General features: G+C 39.4%; 1 protein-coding gene across 7 annotated transcripts in view; it reads right to left on the minus strand.

Annotated features, from left to right (window-relative positions):
• MYO16 (myosin XVI) overlaps window positions 1–17,156 on the minus strand; it is a 407,211-nt gene that overhangs the window by 15,751 nt on the left and 374,304 nt on the right. For all 7 annotated transcript variants that reach the window (XM_068927513.1, XM_068927524.1, XM_068927518.1 and 4 more), the window contains 2 exons: window positions 11,261–11,419; window positions 5,346–5,437 (listed from right to left, as the gene is read on the minus strand). In XM_068927513.1, the coding sequence (XP_068783614.1) occupies window positions 5,346–5,437; window positions 11,261–11,419 (251 nt within the window). The remainder of the gene's footprint in view (window positions 1–5,345; window positions 5,438–11,260; window positions 11,420–17,156) is intronic.

Here is a 17,156-nt window from a genome sequence, read left to right on the forward strand (position 1 = left end):
AGGAGCACAAAGGTAATATTTAATAAATCTTTTGTATTTTATAGGAGGTTATGATTTTTATACACTTTACTAAGTAATATTAACATTTTTGTGATCCCCAGTATGCTCTGGGATCACTTCCTGGAGTGTGATTAAACAGAAACGGCTCTTCATCATAACAACATTCTCTATCTAAGCAAGATCATGGCACGTACAAGTAGAAGAAAGAGCTCCATTTTGGTGGTTTCTTTGTCTCTGGAAAAAATTACAGGATTCAAGACTATGGATCTAGGCAACCTTGATAGTCCCAAACTATTTTTACAGAATCCACACAGAATCACAGAATGGCCAAGGTTGCAAGGGAGCTCTGGAGATCATCTAGTCCAACCCCCCTGCTCAAGCAGGATCACTTAGAGCACATTGCACAGGACCATGTCCAGGCGGGGTTTGAACATCTCCAGCGAAGGAGACTCCACTACCTCTCTGGGCAACCTGTGCCAGTGCTCTGTCACCCTCTCAGGAAAGAAGTTTTTCCTCATGTTCAGATGGAGCTGCCTGTGTTTCACTTTGTGCCCATTGTCATGGAGAAGAGTCCGGCCCCATCCTCTCGACACCCTCCCTTCAGATACTTGTACACATTGATGAGACCTCCTCTCGGTCTTCTCTTCTCCAGGCTCAACACGCCCAGCTCTCGCAGCCTTTCTTCAGAGGAGACATGCTCCAGTCCCCTACGCATCTTGGTAGCCCTCCGCTGGACTCTCTCCAGTAGTGCCATGTCTCTCTTTGCACTGGGGAGCCCAGAACTGGGCACAGTACTCCAGGTGAGGCCTCAGCAGGGCTGAGGAGAGGGGCAGGATCACCTCCCTCCACCTGCTGCCTAATGCACCCTAGGATCCCATTGGCCTTCTTGGCCACAAAGGCACATAGCCGGTCAGCTTGTTGCCCACCAGGACCCCCAGGTCCTTCTCTGCACAGCTGCTCTCCAGCAGGTCAGCCCCCAGCCTGTCCTGCTGCATGGGGTTATTCCTCCCCAGGGGCAGGGCCCTGCACTTGCCTTTGTTGAACTCCAGGAGGTTCCTCTCCGATCAGCTCTCCAGCCTGTCCAGGTCCCTCGGAATGGCAGCACAGCCTTCTGGTGTGTCAGCCACTCCTCCCAGTTTTGGATCCTCAGCAAACTTGCTGAGGGTGCGCTCTGTCCCTTCATCCAGGTCATTGATGAATACATTGAACAAGACTGGACTGAGTATTGACCCCTGGGGGACACCACTAGCTACAGGCCTCCAACTTGACTCCGCACCACTGACCACAACCCTCTGAGCTCGGCCATCCAGCCAGTTCTCAATCCACCTCACCGTCCACTCATCTAGCCCACACTTCCTGAGCTTACTTATGAGGATGTGATGGGAGACAGTGTCAAAAGCCTTGCTGAAGTCCAGGTAGACGACATCCACTGCTCTCCTCTCATATAATCAGCCAGTTGTCTCATCTGGTTCGTTTTAACAAATCACTGAAGGAGCTGGCAAGGATCAGCGAAAGTAATTTTGAATCATGTTTAGAAAAGGTACTATCCCAGTTTTCTGTTGCTCAGAGAGCAAGAGGGCAAGTGCAGCTACCGAAGGGCTTTCTGCAGAAGCTGAGTTAGATGTGCTCATTGCAATTGATGTCTTTGGGCTAAGCTGCTAAGAGCAGAGTAGAAGATTTTCCTATAAGGGCAGATTAGGATATTGTTTCTTACAAGACTGTTTTACCGTAAAGTTCTAGTTTACATTATGAAGATTTTTCTTGGCTAGAATATTTCATGCTACAATGAAAGCATAAAATACATGGAATCTGGTACAATGAGTACCAGAAGAATACATGAAGAAGAATACATGTTGTTCTTTGTTAACAAATAACTTCTTAAGGATCACATCTGTGAACAAACTAAAATTCATAGAACTTCTGGATAACTGATTCTGAGAACGACAACCTCAAAATTCAGGATTTAGTTTTCATCTTCATCAGGGATTATATCTGTTGTTAAGTTCTATATGTTTTGATGCCATACTTCCTTGTATTCTATGGATCACATAGATCTATGGATCTATGGAATCACTTGGACATCTATAACCATACAGCCATGGAACAATATGAAGGAAAAGGTACTGGTTAAAAAAAAAAAAAGAAAGTGTACTTTTTTCTTCTTTTAAAATACAAGACCTTTCATTTCTTTTGATATAATTTCTTTTATTTTGATAGGATAAAAATCAGACTTGATTTTTAATTCTCTTTTACTGTCCCCAGCAAAACAAAGCAGACTTTCTTTTCCATAACTTTAAAATGAGAAATATTGTCAATATTTTTAACAATTTTTTTTTCAGTTTTGTCCTTTTTCATTCTGATAGAAACAGACCTTTTAAAACAACAATTGCCTGAGAAAAGTAGCGTTCATGGCCAACAGTGAACTTTGTTGTTGTCAAAAACTTTACTTTAAGGATGACCAATTAAGTTGCTATGTTCCAATCTGCAAGATATTTTATACTAGTAATTTCTTCCAAAAGTGTTTGTTAAAAGGTTGATCCTTGCCATACATGTCCACAGAAACTAAGCTGAAAGACTTGCTCTCTACAGTGTGTTGGTAGGCACTTTGCACGAAGTATCAGGCAGTGATGCAGGTAATTATCCCCTGATGTGACAACTTGGTAGTACCATGAGCCACAATACCTTAACTTTAGTTGGATGTGTGTGAGCCCTGAAATCCTGTGACAAAAATGAAATTAAATCCTGTCACTTCAGTAAGGAACTAGCAGGGAGATATTAAAAAAAACAAAAAAAACAAACAAAAAACCCCACATAAATATTAGAAGTCCCTGAAGGCTAGTGAACCAGTTTCCTTTAGCTGAAATGACAGTGTCTGCCAAGAAATCCAAGGACTCAGTCTATGTTTCTCTCTTTAAAGCAATTAGTCAATCACTACCTTCACAGATCTGTGAAACAATCTGTCCTATTTTATATGCCTGTACAAGAATTACTTTAAAGTGATAAGGTTACTGCAGTGAAGCCTGGCAAAAAGAGGTTTACAATAGGGTTTTATGCTGTTAGAGTCACTAGCAGCATGCTAAGAAATTTCAATTGCAATTAAAACCAATCATTTTCAAATATATGTCATGGTTTGGAAAGGGTGAGAAATGCTTTTTGCTCTATGGATTTTCACACCTAGGAGAACAGATCTTTTTTATGTTAAGTTTTTTTTTTTTTTTAATGGGAGGAAGCTTGCAGCACTATTTCAGAAGATGTGCATTCATTATAGCAAATTGTATTAAAAAAAATCACTAAAATGCAGCTTCCTTCTTTCATTGTGTCACAGTTCTTATTAAGGTTGCATTTAAGGATTGCCCCTGAATGTAATTCTGTGTACGTGGCATGGAATTTATTTTAATTTTTATTTTAAGATTTGTGAAACGCTTTGGTAAAATATATATTTAGTGAAAAGTGACATTTCAAAGTACTGAACTGAAACCGTGCTGAGTTTTTGGCAAGTAGTCTTGGAAGAAACAAAATTAGATGTGTTTGTAAACGGTAAAAAACTTCTAAAATAAAGCATTTAAATGTTTCAGACTAATTTCACATAAGGATGTAGTTTTCATTTGCAAAGACAAGAAGAGAATGTTGTCTCCCCTATACCCATTTCATTTAACTCACCATGTACCACACTGATGTAATAATTTAAACACGATCCTCCTGGCTCCTAGGCAGGCATTATAGCAACAGAAGTATAAGGTATTCTAGGATGTAACTGTCTCATTGTATGAGGTTTATCACTGGAGCACTGTCTGGAACTTGAATTTTCACTCCCTACAATGTGTTTTTTGGCCCCTCTCATGTCTAACAAATATTTAGTTGATCATTAAAAAAAAAAGGCAATTACAACTCCCATAGTCCTCATCATTCCACATCCTCATCCACAACCTCAACCTGTAGATAGCAAACCTGAAATCATTTTTTCACAGCATGATGAAAGTATTTTTTGAAGGTCTGAGTAGCACGGTGATGTCAAAGATCTGTTATTTTGTGCAAAACATGTATGTGCCTACCTGTGCCAAGGCAACTCTGGCAGGCCTCGCTTATATATCTGAAGAGACTACTGTACTGCTGAGTGCTGTCCTGGCACAATTTTTCAACTCAGAATGGGCTCTGTAGTTTTGCCTGTGCTTCAGACAGTGGGGCATAGAATCAAAGAGAAGACTTCTGTACTACTTTGTTCACATATTTACTCAGAGCCAGTTAAAACCTATTGTTTTTTGAAGTTAGGTTAAGACCAAATACTATGCTGAGGGTTGAATCCTGTTCCCACTGGAATCAATAGCCAAACATTCAACAAACATTCATTAGTGCCAGGATTTTACTCTAATCATTTAGAAATGCCAGCCCTCCCCGCCTCCAGGCAATGAGCAGCTTCTAAATATGATAAAGCACTTCCCCTACCTTCTGCTAAAACATTTTGGAAACTGTAGCACTGGTTAATGACGGCTTTCTATTGAGAAAATTCCTGTCAGCTCCAACATATTTTCCCTTTGGACAATATTTGGCAGTTACTGTAAAATTCTTACAATCTCAGATGAAAAATGAACCAGGACTCCTCTTAGAAAAGAGGACTGAAGACATAAATACTACTAAGAGAATACGCTAATTCCATTTAAGTGAAATAAAACAAAATTGTTTGACTGCCTTAATGCCTGAATTGACTACTTAGAATGTTAAGTGTTTCACTTTATATATAAAATGCTAAACAAAGGAATGAGGAAAATATATTACGGCAAATTTTGTTGCTTTTTGTTCGCTTAATACACTTCAAACTTAATTCTATGTTGTCATTATGAAGTGGCACTGATTAAACAGGAATTTTAAAATAACCAAAGTGGAAACATCATACTACCTTAGTACCTATTGATATTTTCAGTATCTTCACTGCTTTTACATTCAGAAAGATGACATAATGATGCATTTGTTCCTATGAGATTGACTATCATACCACCTCTCCTGGTATGACTGAATAGCTTAAGGGAGATCAACATCTTTTTCCTCTTAGGGTGAAGAGACGTATTTCCAGCCTGAATGTAACATCCTCATAACCAGAAACAATAATTGCCACAAAATTTGAACTCTACTATGGGAACCTTTCATGACGATTATCTTCCCTAGTGACAAAAGTTAAGAGTAAATTAATTATTGTCCTTGGCTCAATACAAACCAAATACCACCAGGGAAGTCTATATATTTCAAACCCAACACACAAATGCGAATCAACAAAGCTTTCAACGTACAGCTACTAAGAACTTTTTTATCCATTTCAGTGGATCCATTTAGCTCAACAAAGAAACTTTTACCTGACTAGTGTGGCTCTCCCTATGTCTTTGAGTCGATGAGCTTGCTGCAGTGCTGGCCGACAGTCTTGAATATTCATTTTCCTCTGGTAAACCTAAGGCAGAAAAATACTAATTTATAATCTGACATTTAAGCACTGGCTGTTTCCAGCATGAGATTCAAGACACCTTGACACGTTTTATTAAATAAGAGTGCAAAACATCATAAATTTGCCTGGATATTTACCATCCCCATGCTTACTAAAACTAGAAAGATTATTTTTATCGTTTATCAAGTATAAAAAGTATCATAGGTATATACACTAGTTTACAGAAGGAGCCACTGTAATGAAAAAGCCTACAAATAATATTACCTATACACTGGCCAGGGATTCCTCCTGCAATGCGGAAATCCCTGGCTCCTCTTCCCTGGCTCCTTTTCATCACAGAAGCAATGCAAAGGGAATGGAAAACAGGTCTGTGATCTGCTCTGAAACTAATGTCTCAAGGTCACTCAAGGAGTCAATAGTAGGTCCAGGATTAACAACTCGATCTCCTCGATCTCCTGCTATTGTACTTGCTGTACTTCTTGCACACTCTCTGTGTGGGAATTAGCTGCCTAAAGTTTAGCTGTGTGAAAACCAACCAGAGGAAACAAACACCTCTGCATTGTGATCCTAGAGCGAGGGGCTCACTGCTAGCGTTTCCCCATCACTTCGGCCGGAGTAGGACCATTCCTATAGCATCTGAATCCTACAAAGGATCTGAAAGGTGGGATAGGGGGAAGCAAAGGCAGCAGCAGAAACACAGTGAGGCCATGATAGGTGTTATTAAGCTGCTCACAGGACAGAATCATAGAAGTCATGGTAGGACTGGTAACTGGCAATTTTGATATTGCTTAATATATAGCACATACTACAAATTTTCATACTACTATATTATCCTTAAATAGCATGTCATTATACCTTATTTAGTCAACCGAACAGGGACAGGCACCACTAGAAGAGGATTCGTCCTGTCAAAAGATATGTAAGTTGACTTGTTCTCTGTAGAGAATCAGCTTACTCTAACAACTAGAAATGGGTAGTATCTATTCTGACCTATTTAGATTAGCTAAGACATCTACATTTTAGGTGGCTAACGCTAGATCAGATAAATCTGGGGCCAAAATGTAACTGTTAGACAGATAAGGAAAAATGAGAGCTACTCTCACTCTTTGCATCTTATACACAACATACGCAAAAGCAATAGAAGCAATTCTGAGTTCAAATGCAATAAATCATAAACTGTTTATGGAAACTGTGTACTGTACTGAGAGGTTCAGTCTTGCAACTGGCATAGAAACATGCTTTATGAAACGCGTTTTTCTTCCAAACTCTTTTTTTCAGAATTAAAAATGATGTTTATTTGTTTATTTTGATAACTGAGCAAAAACTCTTATGTGGTTATTGATATATAATTTATTTCATGACAATATCAGTTGTATGAATAATTATATACAATTACCTGATTTTGTGAGAGAACTAGAATAAGAATTTTAAAGAGAAAGAAGAAAACTCCTTCTGGCTTCTCTCTTAGTTTCCCTCCCCCTTATACTGGTTCATCTTCACAGCTTTCTAGCTAGGGACAGCTTTTTTGCTTGTTTTTGTCATCTGTAGAAAGCTTGTGTATACTATTCATAAGTTTGGATCTTTTTCTACAGCTACAAATTCATTTGGACTTCATTTGGACACACACAGGCAGCGAAGAAGGTGGAACTCTTGCTTGTAGCTCAACAGCTAGGCCAGATCTAGTGAGAATCTAGCATTTCAGTCCTTTTCTGCATCATGCAGAGAGAGAATATGATCCCTTCTCTCAGTGCTTTGAACTATGTGCTGTTTTGAGATGGAGTTCCTTTTTTTTGAAGCTGACCTGTGACGTATTAAGTTTATACTGGAGCAAGAATGTTCAAAGTCTCCAGTACACTAGTTTGTAAAATATGCTATATATGAGCTACCACTATTGCTCTCTTGCCTTTTGTTAAAGTCCGTAATCAATACCTGTCCTCCAGGTAAAAATTGTCCCTGAACAAAATAATGTATTTTCAGTCAAATGAAATGCTTGAAATAAATGCTTTTTCTCAGCCAGAATCTCCCTCCAAAAATCCAGCTTTTGCCAATACACAAAAAAATGTTATTATTTTTCTGATTCAGTTACCAAACAACAATTTATTCACATGGCTACTGTGGATACTTCTCAAACAGAGTGATAAAAAAAATCCACATTTTCAACGAAAAAGTCCTTTTTAAGTAATGCTATTCACGTAACTGGAAGAAAAGATATAATGTAAAGCATTTTCATGATACGAGATCACCATAAATGAATGAAATTATTTTCCTAGGCCACCAGCATGCTTTCGAAAAGGTTAACACTTATGCACTGTATTCATACACTTTAGAATCTAGTATACGTGAGAACCTTGATCTAAGCATAAGGTTATCAACAATTTTCTGTTTCTTTCTATGAAAAGCACTTTGATAAGAGGTCTTATCAAATAAGCAAAGTTTCCATGTACAGCAAAAGCACGTCAGCAAAGACATGGCAAGCAGAGACACGGTGGAGTTTGGAAAGATAAATGGAATAGTTGATTACATTCCCAAAGTTTTCCTTTGCGTACACCTAAGTAAATATTAAGATACCACAGCTGTGCACTGATTAAGACCTTGCTTAATCTGGCACAAGGTTGGAAGCATCAATTTAGCAGGGCCAGGGCAGAACTACAAGAACATATGTTAATCAGACGTTCAGGTTAGAGTACAAATTACATCATCTGGACTGGGCTTTCTTGCAGGTATTCTTAAGTTACCCAAAGTAATTATAATTCAGCAAAAGCACTCTGCGTGGCAAGGTTATTACAGAAGTAATGTAAGGTGAGTTAAATGTTAGCAGAGGATATGGTTCAATAATCGGTGATGGGGGAAGTTAAACTTCTGGAACCTAAGAAATGCATTCCATTATTTTCATACAGTCAAGAATATGACCTTGTCTCACCTAATACTTATCTTCAAAACAGAAACCCAGTCTTCTACCCACTTACCTGCCTATTGCGTTTTCTATGTCTCCTCAAAGGAAGACCTCACATCCAAGCTTTAATCTCCTCCTTCCTGTACTTCCTGCTCCTTCTGCCTGCCTTGTTCGCACATACCTCTGTCAGGATCCTAGTCCTTCAGCTAAATAGCTTGCATCTAAAAATTATTGTAATCTAGATCACTGGATGTCTAAAGGTGGTTCTGTGGTTCCAGAGAACCTCTAGTCTCATATGCTCTACTACGTCAGATCTGGAGACCCTGCACCTCCTAACCTCCAATATCCATGTCTGCAAAAACACATGCAATGTCACAGAGGCTCTGGGTCCCTGCAACAGGCATCACACATCTTCCCCAAAGCTTCTACCCTTCTCCACGATTCTGCTTTCACACAGGTTAGAGCTGTGATGGAGAAGTCACATTTTTATAGTATAGAGCTGTAGAAGGTTGTTACTACTAACATTAAAGATAAGCTAAAGAGGAAAAAGATTACATTATATGAAATGAAAAAGACACTTCTATTAAAATTCCAAACTAACAGCAGTGCCAGAAATTAAACTTGGCTTCTGAAAGCAATACTACATTAATCTGTTTGGAAGCTGGGCCAGCCAGCTTTTTAGCTGCTTACTAATGGTTTTCCAAAGAATTCATCAGGTTACTTTATAAGTAAGATTAAAGTCTTGATCAAAATGATTATTCTTATGAGCACAGTGACTTTACTTTTCTGGTATTATGCTAGATGCTTCAGAGGAACTATGCAGACTCTTCACTTCATGACAGCAAAAGATTAATCTTACTTAAGAAAATGCTTCCGTATTAACTCATAAGAGTAATGTATGGCTCTAGATTTTAGTTATAAAAGTGAAAAGCAGACTGCATAGTTTCACTATGTAACGGCGGTAAGCAGGTTGCTCTACAGTTAGGAGTTTTGTAACCTCAGTATCAAATGTTCATTTCAAGTTTTACTTTCCACAAAGCCAGAGGAGTTTAGTATATAGTAACAGAGAAATGAAAAGGTATTTTCCATTAGGAAAAAAAAAAAAAGATGCTAAGGCTGAATCCTGAAGGGATTTTTTCTTAAGCAAATTCTTTTCGAAGTCATGCAATCAAAGTGCTCCAAAGTTTTCCATATTGCTAACTCTTTCAGTTATTACTAAGGCTGTCTGGAAAACTAAAATTCCATATTACAAAATAGTATATACTAAGTTCCAGCATTTGATTTTGCTCTGTGTCAAGATGAAATCAAAGCTCACGTTACTTCTACAACATTCTGATCAGCAAAATGGGGATTTGACCCTTGAAATGCCACCGACAATGTTAATTCCTTACCCAGTGGGAAACTGTCAGACCTAAAGGGACTTCTGTCTGCTCTTAGCCTACAGTGAATGTCAAAACTACTCCTTATGAAAGCTGCATCAAAACTGGCAACCTTCCATAAAAAGTTTGGGTTTGATGAATCAGTATTTTATAATGGAAAAAATAGCTAACTGGAAAATTCCATTGCAAAACATTTCACCTTCATGATTAAACCTTCCATTTACAAATAGTTTGAAAATAATTAATTTACACATAGTAGATATTGTGCATTATCAATATGAATAGTCCTGGCTAACGATGATCAAAAATATACCAATTAAAAAACTTCACGTAAACTTATATAAGCACCCATCTCACCTACTAGTTGGCCATTTATTTAAGCAATGATCCTTTATTTGTGTAACTGAGATCTCTTACTAATGTAACTATAATAATTACAAATGATAAATAGAAAGCATCATTTTATTATTTCTGAGCTGAAAGGAATACAGCTCTTGTGATTAAACTCCCAGTTAAGGGATCTGGGAATAAAACTGTTCCTCTTATAAAAAGCTGATCCCCCCACAGGTCCCACTAGGGCATTAGAATATATGGTTAAAATTCTACATAGGAAAGAATCAAAGACTTGGGCTGCGCACAGATTTTACATATATAATATAACAGTCTGACTGACACATACTGTATGCTTCCCTCCTCCCCAAATTATTACATTGCTACTGCTCCAAGTGGGGACACATTTATAGTGGGACAAAGATGCCTTTTTTCTGTTACAGTATGTTCCTGGTTCCACATGGAAATGAATGTACCTTGACACTGGTATAACTACTCACACCAGATGAATTTTCTGCTTTGACTAACAGAGGGAGAAGGAAGAATTAGTTTGGCCAAGGACTGCAGAATTTGGAGAATTATTTTTTTATGGAAAGAAAGGACTTTTTAAATTTTGAAAGTTTTGATTTTGATAAAAAGCTTGATTTTTCAGTTCAAAAAACTGTATTTTAAGCAGCTTTAGCCCCCTTTTTAAGGATAGCATGTATGGAAAACAAAAATGCCACATTTCACTTGACCTACTATTTTTTCCCTTTGTTTTTTTTTCAGTATAGTTCTCAAACTACCAACTGCATCATGTGCAGTTCTCCCCTTAACAGATAAGGCAATGTAGCTGTTCTGCTTACGCAAACGGTATATAGATTTGCCATTCACTGGTAAGAAATTTGTACCAATGGGAGATCCGGATTTTCCACTCTGTGTCCCATTTATATTGATTATAGGATCAAAAATCTCAAAACTCAGTCCCCCAGGCCTCAGGCTACTTACAGACTTGGAGGTAAGCTAATTACAAACTCCTCAACAGACACCTTTCTAGTTCTTTCATATCCAGCTTTTATAGGCGAGGGGCTTACCAGATCATACATACAAAGCTAAGCCAGTTCCAGAAAGATGGATATTTCACAACTGAAAAGACTCCACTTGGAGTATATCTTAAAAAAGCTCATTCAAAGAAGCACTTCAGCAATTTTATGTTAGAAGAACTTTTTAGGATTAAAAGCTGCTTACCATTCGACACTGAATTTCCATTTTCAGCAGTCACAGAACTGGACAGTTGATTAGATGATTGAGTTCCATGGTTGTTTGCATTTTTATCCTGGGCTTCTGATCCAATATCTGATGTATTTGGATCTTCCCTGCTTCTCAAGTTGAGATTAGTTTCAACACCTGATTCAAACAGAGAAAAAGCTTGTCAGCTTCCTATTTATCAGCTTGTCAGCTTCCTATTTACTAGCATCCTTGACACATAGGGAGGCAAAACTAACATCTAGAACTCAAATTACTTTATACAATTAATTCAGTTAATCACTAAACTCACTAGACCAGCGATAAATTTGGAAGGTTTAAAACAGTGATTTTTGTAGGGTTTTGGTTTTTTTTTTTTGGCTAGTGTTCCATGTGTAGCCTTCTAAAATTTATGAAAGTGAGAGAGGTTAACAAAGTTTCATTTGCAGTGTTTATTTTCACAAAAATCAGCTGATAAAATCAAGAAAAGTTTGTATTGCTTCTATTTTAGGTTCTATTCTATTTCACATGAATTCACATACTGCTGTCATTACTGCAATGTCTTTCACTATTGCACTAGGTGATGTGAGCAACAGCTATAACATGGGTTTATTTTTTGTCTTATCTCCTCCCATGAGAAATGAAGTGGCCTTTTCATTGAAAATAATATCCAGCAAGATTCCTCCCGGCAGTGCCTCCCTGTGGGCATTATTTACTCTGCCTCAGGGCTCCCCAGTCATTAACTGTCATTTTCTATATAGTTCCAGGTTTTCATGTCATAGCCTTCTAGTTAAATTTCTTCAAGACATCAAGGAGAGCCCTCATCCTATAGGGGCTCACAAGTTGCATGTGGTGTGCAAGATTTTCACCAAAAAGAAAGGTATAACTTTTCTCTTTTTCTCCATTTATCTGATGGCACATCTACACACAGGAGTACAGTTCACCGCAAAGTGCCCTGAGCAGGCTCTGAGCTTGCCTGGCTGTGTCAGCTCAGGTTACTATAAGAAATAGGGCTCCGGCATCAGGTATGCCCAAGTGGTGCCTTCCTACCTGCAGTTCAGAGGCCAGGGAACCTCAGCACTGGGATACAAGACTGTGAAAAAATGGGTTCATGTGCCTGTGGTGGGGATGGTAGGAAGAAGCCACAATTCAATCCTGACATCCCAAGCTCTCTCCACTCCACTCCTGGGTGGCTGGGCTGGTGAGACTGGATTAAATGTTGCACTGGCAAAGCTAGCAAGTTTTTGGTAGAGTTCTCTCTCCTGCTTTTCTCTTCATTTTGTGGTGAACATATTCACTGGATCCTTGCTCTAATCAGGTTTTCTTTCATAGAAGGCAAAGCTGAAATCTTACTAGCTCCACTTAAGCTTTCTAACTCACTCCCTCTGCTCTGAGGGCTCGCATCCGTTGCAGGTCTAGCGTATTACAACTGACTTGGTTGTGAAGGCCCTCACTTAGAACTATAAAGTGGAAATATTTATTCTGTGACAGAGCTTAAAGAGCTATTTCTTGATTTTAGTTGGTTCCTTTTAAGCGTTGATACAGTAACAGCAACGACCAATGGAGATCAAAAGGCACAAACAATCCAGGAGGCTCCTGGAGAGCACTGATGATAACTTTCTGACACAGCTGATGGAGGGGCCAATAAAGAGGTGCGCTGGTGGACCTTGTAATAAAAAATAAGGAGGGACTGGCTGGAAATATGATGACTGGGAGAAGCCTTTGCTTCAGTGACCACAGCATGGTGGAGTTCAGGATCCTGCAAGGAGGAAGCAGGGCAATAGGTAGGATCACAACTCTGGACTTCAGGAGAGCTAACTGGCCTCTTCAGGGGCCTTCTTGGAAGAATTCCATGGGATCAGGCACTAGCAGGAAGAGGGATCCAAGAGAGTTAGTTAATATTCAAGGATTACCTCCTCCAAGGTCAAGAATGGTGCACCCCTATAAGCAAGAAGTCAAAAGGGGGCAGGAGACCTGCATGCATGAACAAGGAGCTCCTGGCAAAACTCAAGCAGAAGAAGGAAGTGTACAGGAGCTGGTAGCAAGGACAGGCCACTTGGGAGGAATATAGGGACGCTGTCCAACTATGCAGGGATGAGATTAGGAAGGCCAAGGCCCATCTGGAGTTTAAACTGTCAAGAGATGTCAAGGACAGCAAGAAGCGGTTCTTTAAATACATTAGCAACAAAAGGAAGACTAGGGAAAATGTGGGCCCACTGCTGAACGGGGACTGTGCCCTGGTGATGAAGGATACAGAGAAGGCAGAGATACTGAATGCCTTCTTTGCTACACTTTGCCGCAGGTCTTCAAACTAAATGTTCAATGGAGATTAGGAAGGCCAAGGCCCATCTGGAGTTTAAACTGTCAAGAGATGTCAAGGACAGCAAGAAGCGGTTCTTTAAATACATTAGCAACAAAAGGAAGACTAGGGAAAATGTGGGCCCACTGCTGAACGGGGACTGTGCCCTGGTGATGAAGGATACAGAGAAGGCAGAGATACTGAATGCCTTCTTTGCTACACTTTGCCGCAGGTCTTCAAACTAAATGTTCAATGGAAGGTTGATTTATCAGTTTCATGACTAAACTGAAAAGATGGGTTGCAAAGGATGGAAATTTTAAGAATGAACAAAGGAAACGGAAATGACATATCCATTTTGATTGACTTAAAACGTTTCACTTAGTTTTTGAGTTATTTAACTCTGAATTCTTTTTAACACTTCTTTTTCCAACCAAAGAGCTGTCTTGAAAAGTCAAAAAGTTCATGTCCAAGGTGTCAGAACATTTCAATGTTTTTCACTCCCTCCCTTGCCCTCATTCCCTGATCATTATTTTATGCCAGATCTGACTGGAGTGTTTCAGTTGCAGTGTTTCATAAACTGCATATTTAGGCAAATGTGCTAGGCATTGAAAAAATTAGGCCAGCTCTACCCACAGTAACTGATTTGGGAAGGGAGGTAGAATCCAGAGTCTGAGATGGAAAATGTATACAGTACAATTATAAGGGCATGCCTGATTTAGCTTTCGTACAAGCAAGTTGACTGCAAAATGCATCTTTGCAGCTCCTATTAAATTTGTCTGAAAAGGAAATGTCACTTTTAGATGTTAATAGTCAGTGCACTTGCCTATAGATCATAATCCACCTACATAATTACTGTGCCACCTTTTACATAAAGAGTCTCGGGGGAAGTGGCTGGGATCTTTATTTTTCTTGATATCCAAAAAATTTATTGATTTGCCTGACATCTGCAATTCATTTGAGAACTTGCAGGTAGAAAGACATTTTCTTGCATCCCTATTTTGCAAATGTCTTTTGTTTCACAGGTACATTGATATCTCTTTTTGGCATTCATGAAGGGCTCTTGGAAAAAGATTACCTTTTTTCCTTTATATCTGTAGGATATAATACTACAAAGTACTGTGGATAGTTACTATCCAGCTAAAATATCATCATATATTGGCATAAACAAATACTGGACAGATACGTGGCTTATCCTTTGGGAAAGCTGTCTAGATAGAGATTTGCTACCCATTTGCTCCATTCAGTCATTGTAAGCAATGCATATCTTTATTTCCTAACTATTAAAGAGAAAATATACTTTGTAGCATCCTATTTCCTTAGCATAATCTAGGTGGTGGAAAATATGTCGATATTTTGCTTCAAATTAATCTGGATTATATAAAGGTAGTTGTATTTATTTTCTGTATATAGGCATTTTCAGCTTCTCTTTGGAGTTGTCATGTGAGGCTACAAAAAAGCATAACCCCATATGTTAGCTAACTTATAAAATAACCCTGAAGCAGCCAGAGTGTATCCCTAGCCAACAACTACTGTTTATTTATTTTGGACTTTGTGTAAAATGAATGAGTTTCTTAAGAATATTTTTTCTATAAATAGCATAACAAGAGGGTGCTTTAGACAGGTGTAACCAGTGTACTGGGCTGATGCTGTCAACCTTACTTTGGGTCACAGGATAATCCAGGTTGAAAGAAACTTTGGGATGTCTCTAATCCAACCCCCTGCTCAAAGTAGGGTCAGCTGTGAGATCAGACCAGGTTGCTCAGGGCTTTGTCCAGTCGGGTCTTGAAAACCTCCAGGGATGGGGCCTGCACAGACCCTTTGGGTTCTCTGTCCCACTGCTGGTGGGCCACTGTCCCCTTGCTGAGAAAGTTTCAATATACAGCCCGAACCTCCCTTGTTTCCTACAGCGGGCTCAAGCCCGCTGTATCTTGTCCTCCTGCCATGCACCGCTGTGAAGACCTGGCTCCATTCTCTCGCTCCCCTCCTCGAAGGCACGGGAAGGTGGCTGTGGGGTGCTTCAAAGCTGCCTCTGCCCCAGGCTGAACAAGCCCTGCTCCTTCAGTCTCTCCTCATGGGGCAAGCGCTCCAGCCCCCAGCCATCTGAGCGCCCTCTGTTGAACTTGCTCTAGTTTATTCATGTCTTGCTGGTATGGGGAGTCCCCAAAACTGGATGCAGTACTCTACATATTGTCTAATGAGCACCAAGCAGGGGGAACAGTCACTGCCCTCGATCTTCTGGCTGTGCTCCCATTAACACCTCCCTGGATGCCACTGGCCGTCCCTGCTGCCAGAGCACACTACAGGCTCATGCCTTACTTGCTGCCCCCCAGGGCCTTTTCTGCAGAGGTGCTCCCCAGACAAGCTGTCCCCAACCTGCCTGGTTGCAAAGGATTATTTTTTCCCAGATGCAGAACTGTGCATTTATTTTTTTCAATAGGCTGTAACATGTCAAAAGGCCCTGCCTTCACCTTCCGACCTAGGGTAGCCCTCTCTGTCCTCCCTCTCCACTACCTAAAAAATCCCTGAGCATAACAAATGTGTCTCCTGACTTTTTATCATAATAATTTTATTCCACATAACATAGCACTGCACAGTGTTATCTTAGACTTGAATACTGTGGGCAACTATGTAAAATATAGGAAAGCAGTTTGGTAACATTAAAGGCTTAATTCTCATGGGAATTCTCATTGATTCTAATTTTATCCATCGAATATTGATCTGAAATTTATTTCAGCCTCATGTCTTTTTGATTATCTGATATTAAAGTTTGGATTTTTCTCTATGTTTCCAAATTCCCCCCTGCTGCCCTGAATCTTTGCAGATAGGAATATTTATCATTCCCTCATTCCTCATCTACTTTCTGGAATTGTCACAAATGATTAAGGAGAGAGGAAAATAAAAAGCTGTGGTTCCTATAGTTGCCACATCTTCACCAGTCTGCTGAACGCTAGATCTTTGTTCACACTTGCATTCTGCTGTTCTAATCAAATGGATTATTTACAAGAAATTTCCACTTTTTTTTAGTAGCAACATCTTCACAGTTGCCAACGAGTAATAAAAGTTATTTGCAGAGTCATCCATGCCTGCTTGTGAGACACCAGCTACAGAAAGGTATCAGCTGTTAGAGCATTATGGTGCGAGTTCGTAATTATGAAAGAAATACAAGCTTCAGGTGAACACCTACTGACTATTTGCAACAGTGAACATCTCTTGGGATATTATTTGGTAAACTGACGTTACCAAAAAGATATCTCTGACTCAGTCAAATTCTGCTCTAACTTCTATTTACACTTAGTGAGGATGCATGGATTGTAAATAGGGCCGTAACTTGCCCCTCAGTTGTAGCATAATAGATAGAAACAATCTCATGTACTAGTACAGCACTTCTATACAGAGTATGACAAATTGAAGTGTAACAACTGTTTCCTACAAGCAAACTCTGTATTCCAATAAACTCATAATTAATTACATTAACAGTACTTGTACATTGTAAAGGAGAAGGCATGCAATAGAGGCAGCTTATGAAATCCCTATTTGCAAAGTTCCTGGAAGAGACTGATTTTAGAACTGATGACAAAGTCATAAGGCACATGGTGTGCT

Source organism: Struthio camelus, chromosome 1, assembly GCF_040807025.1.
Source record: "Struthio camelus isolate bStrCam1 chromosome 1, bStrCam1.hap1, whole genome shotgun sequence".
Taxonomy (NCBI): Eukaryota; Metazoa; Chordata; class Aves; order Struthioniformes; family Struthionidae; genus Struthio; species Struthio camelus.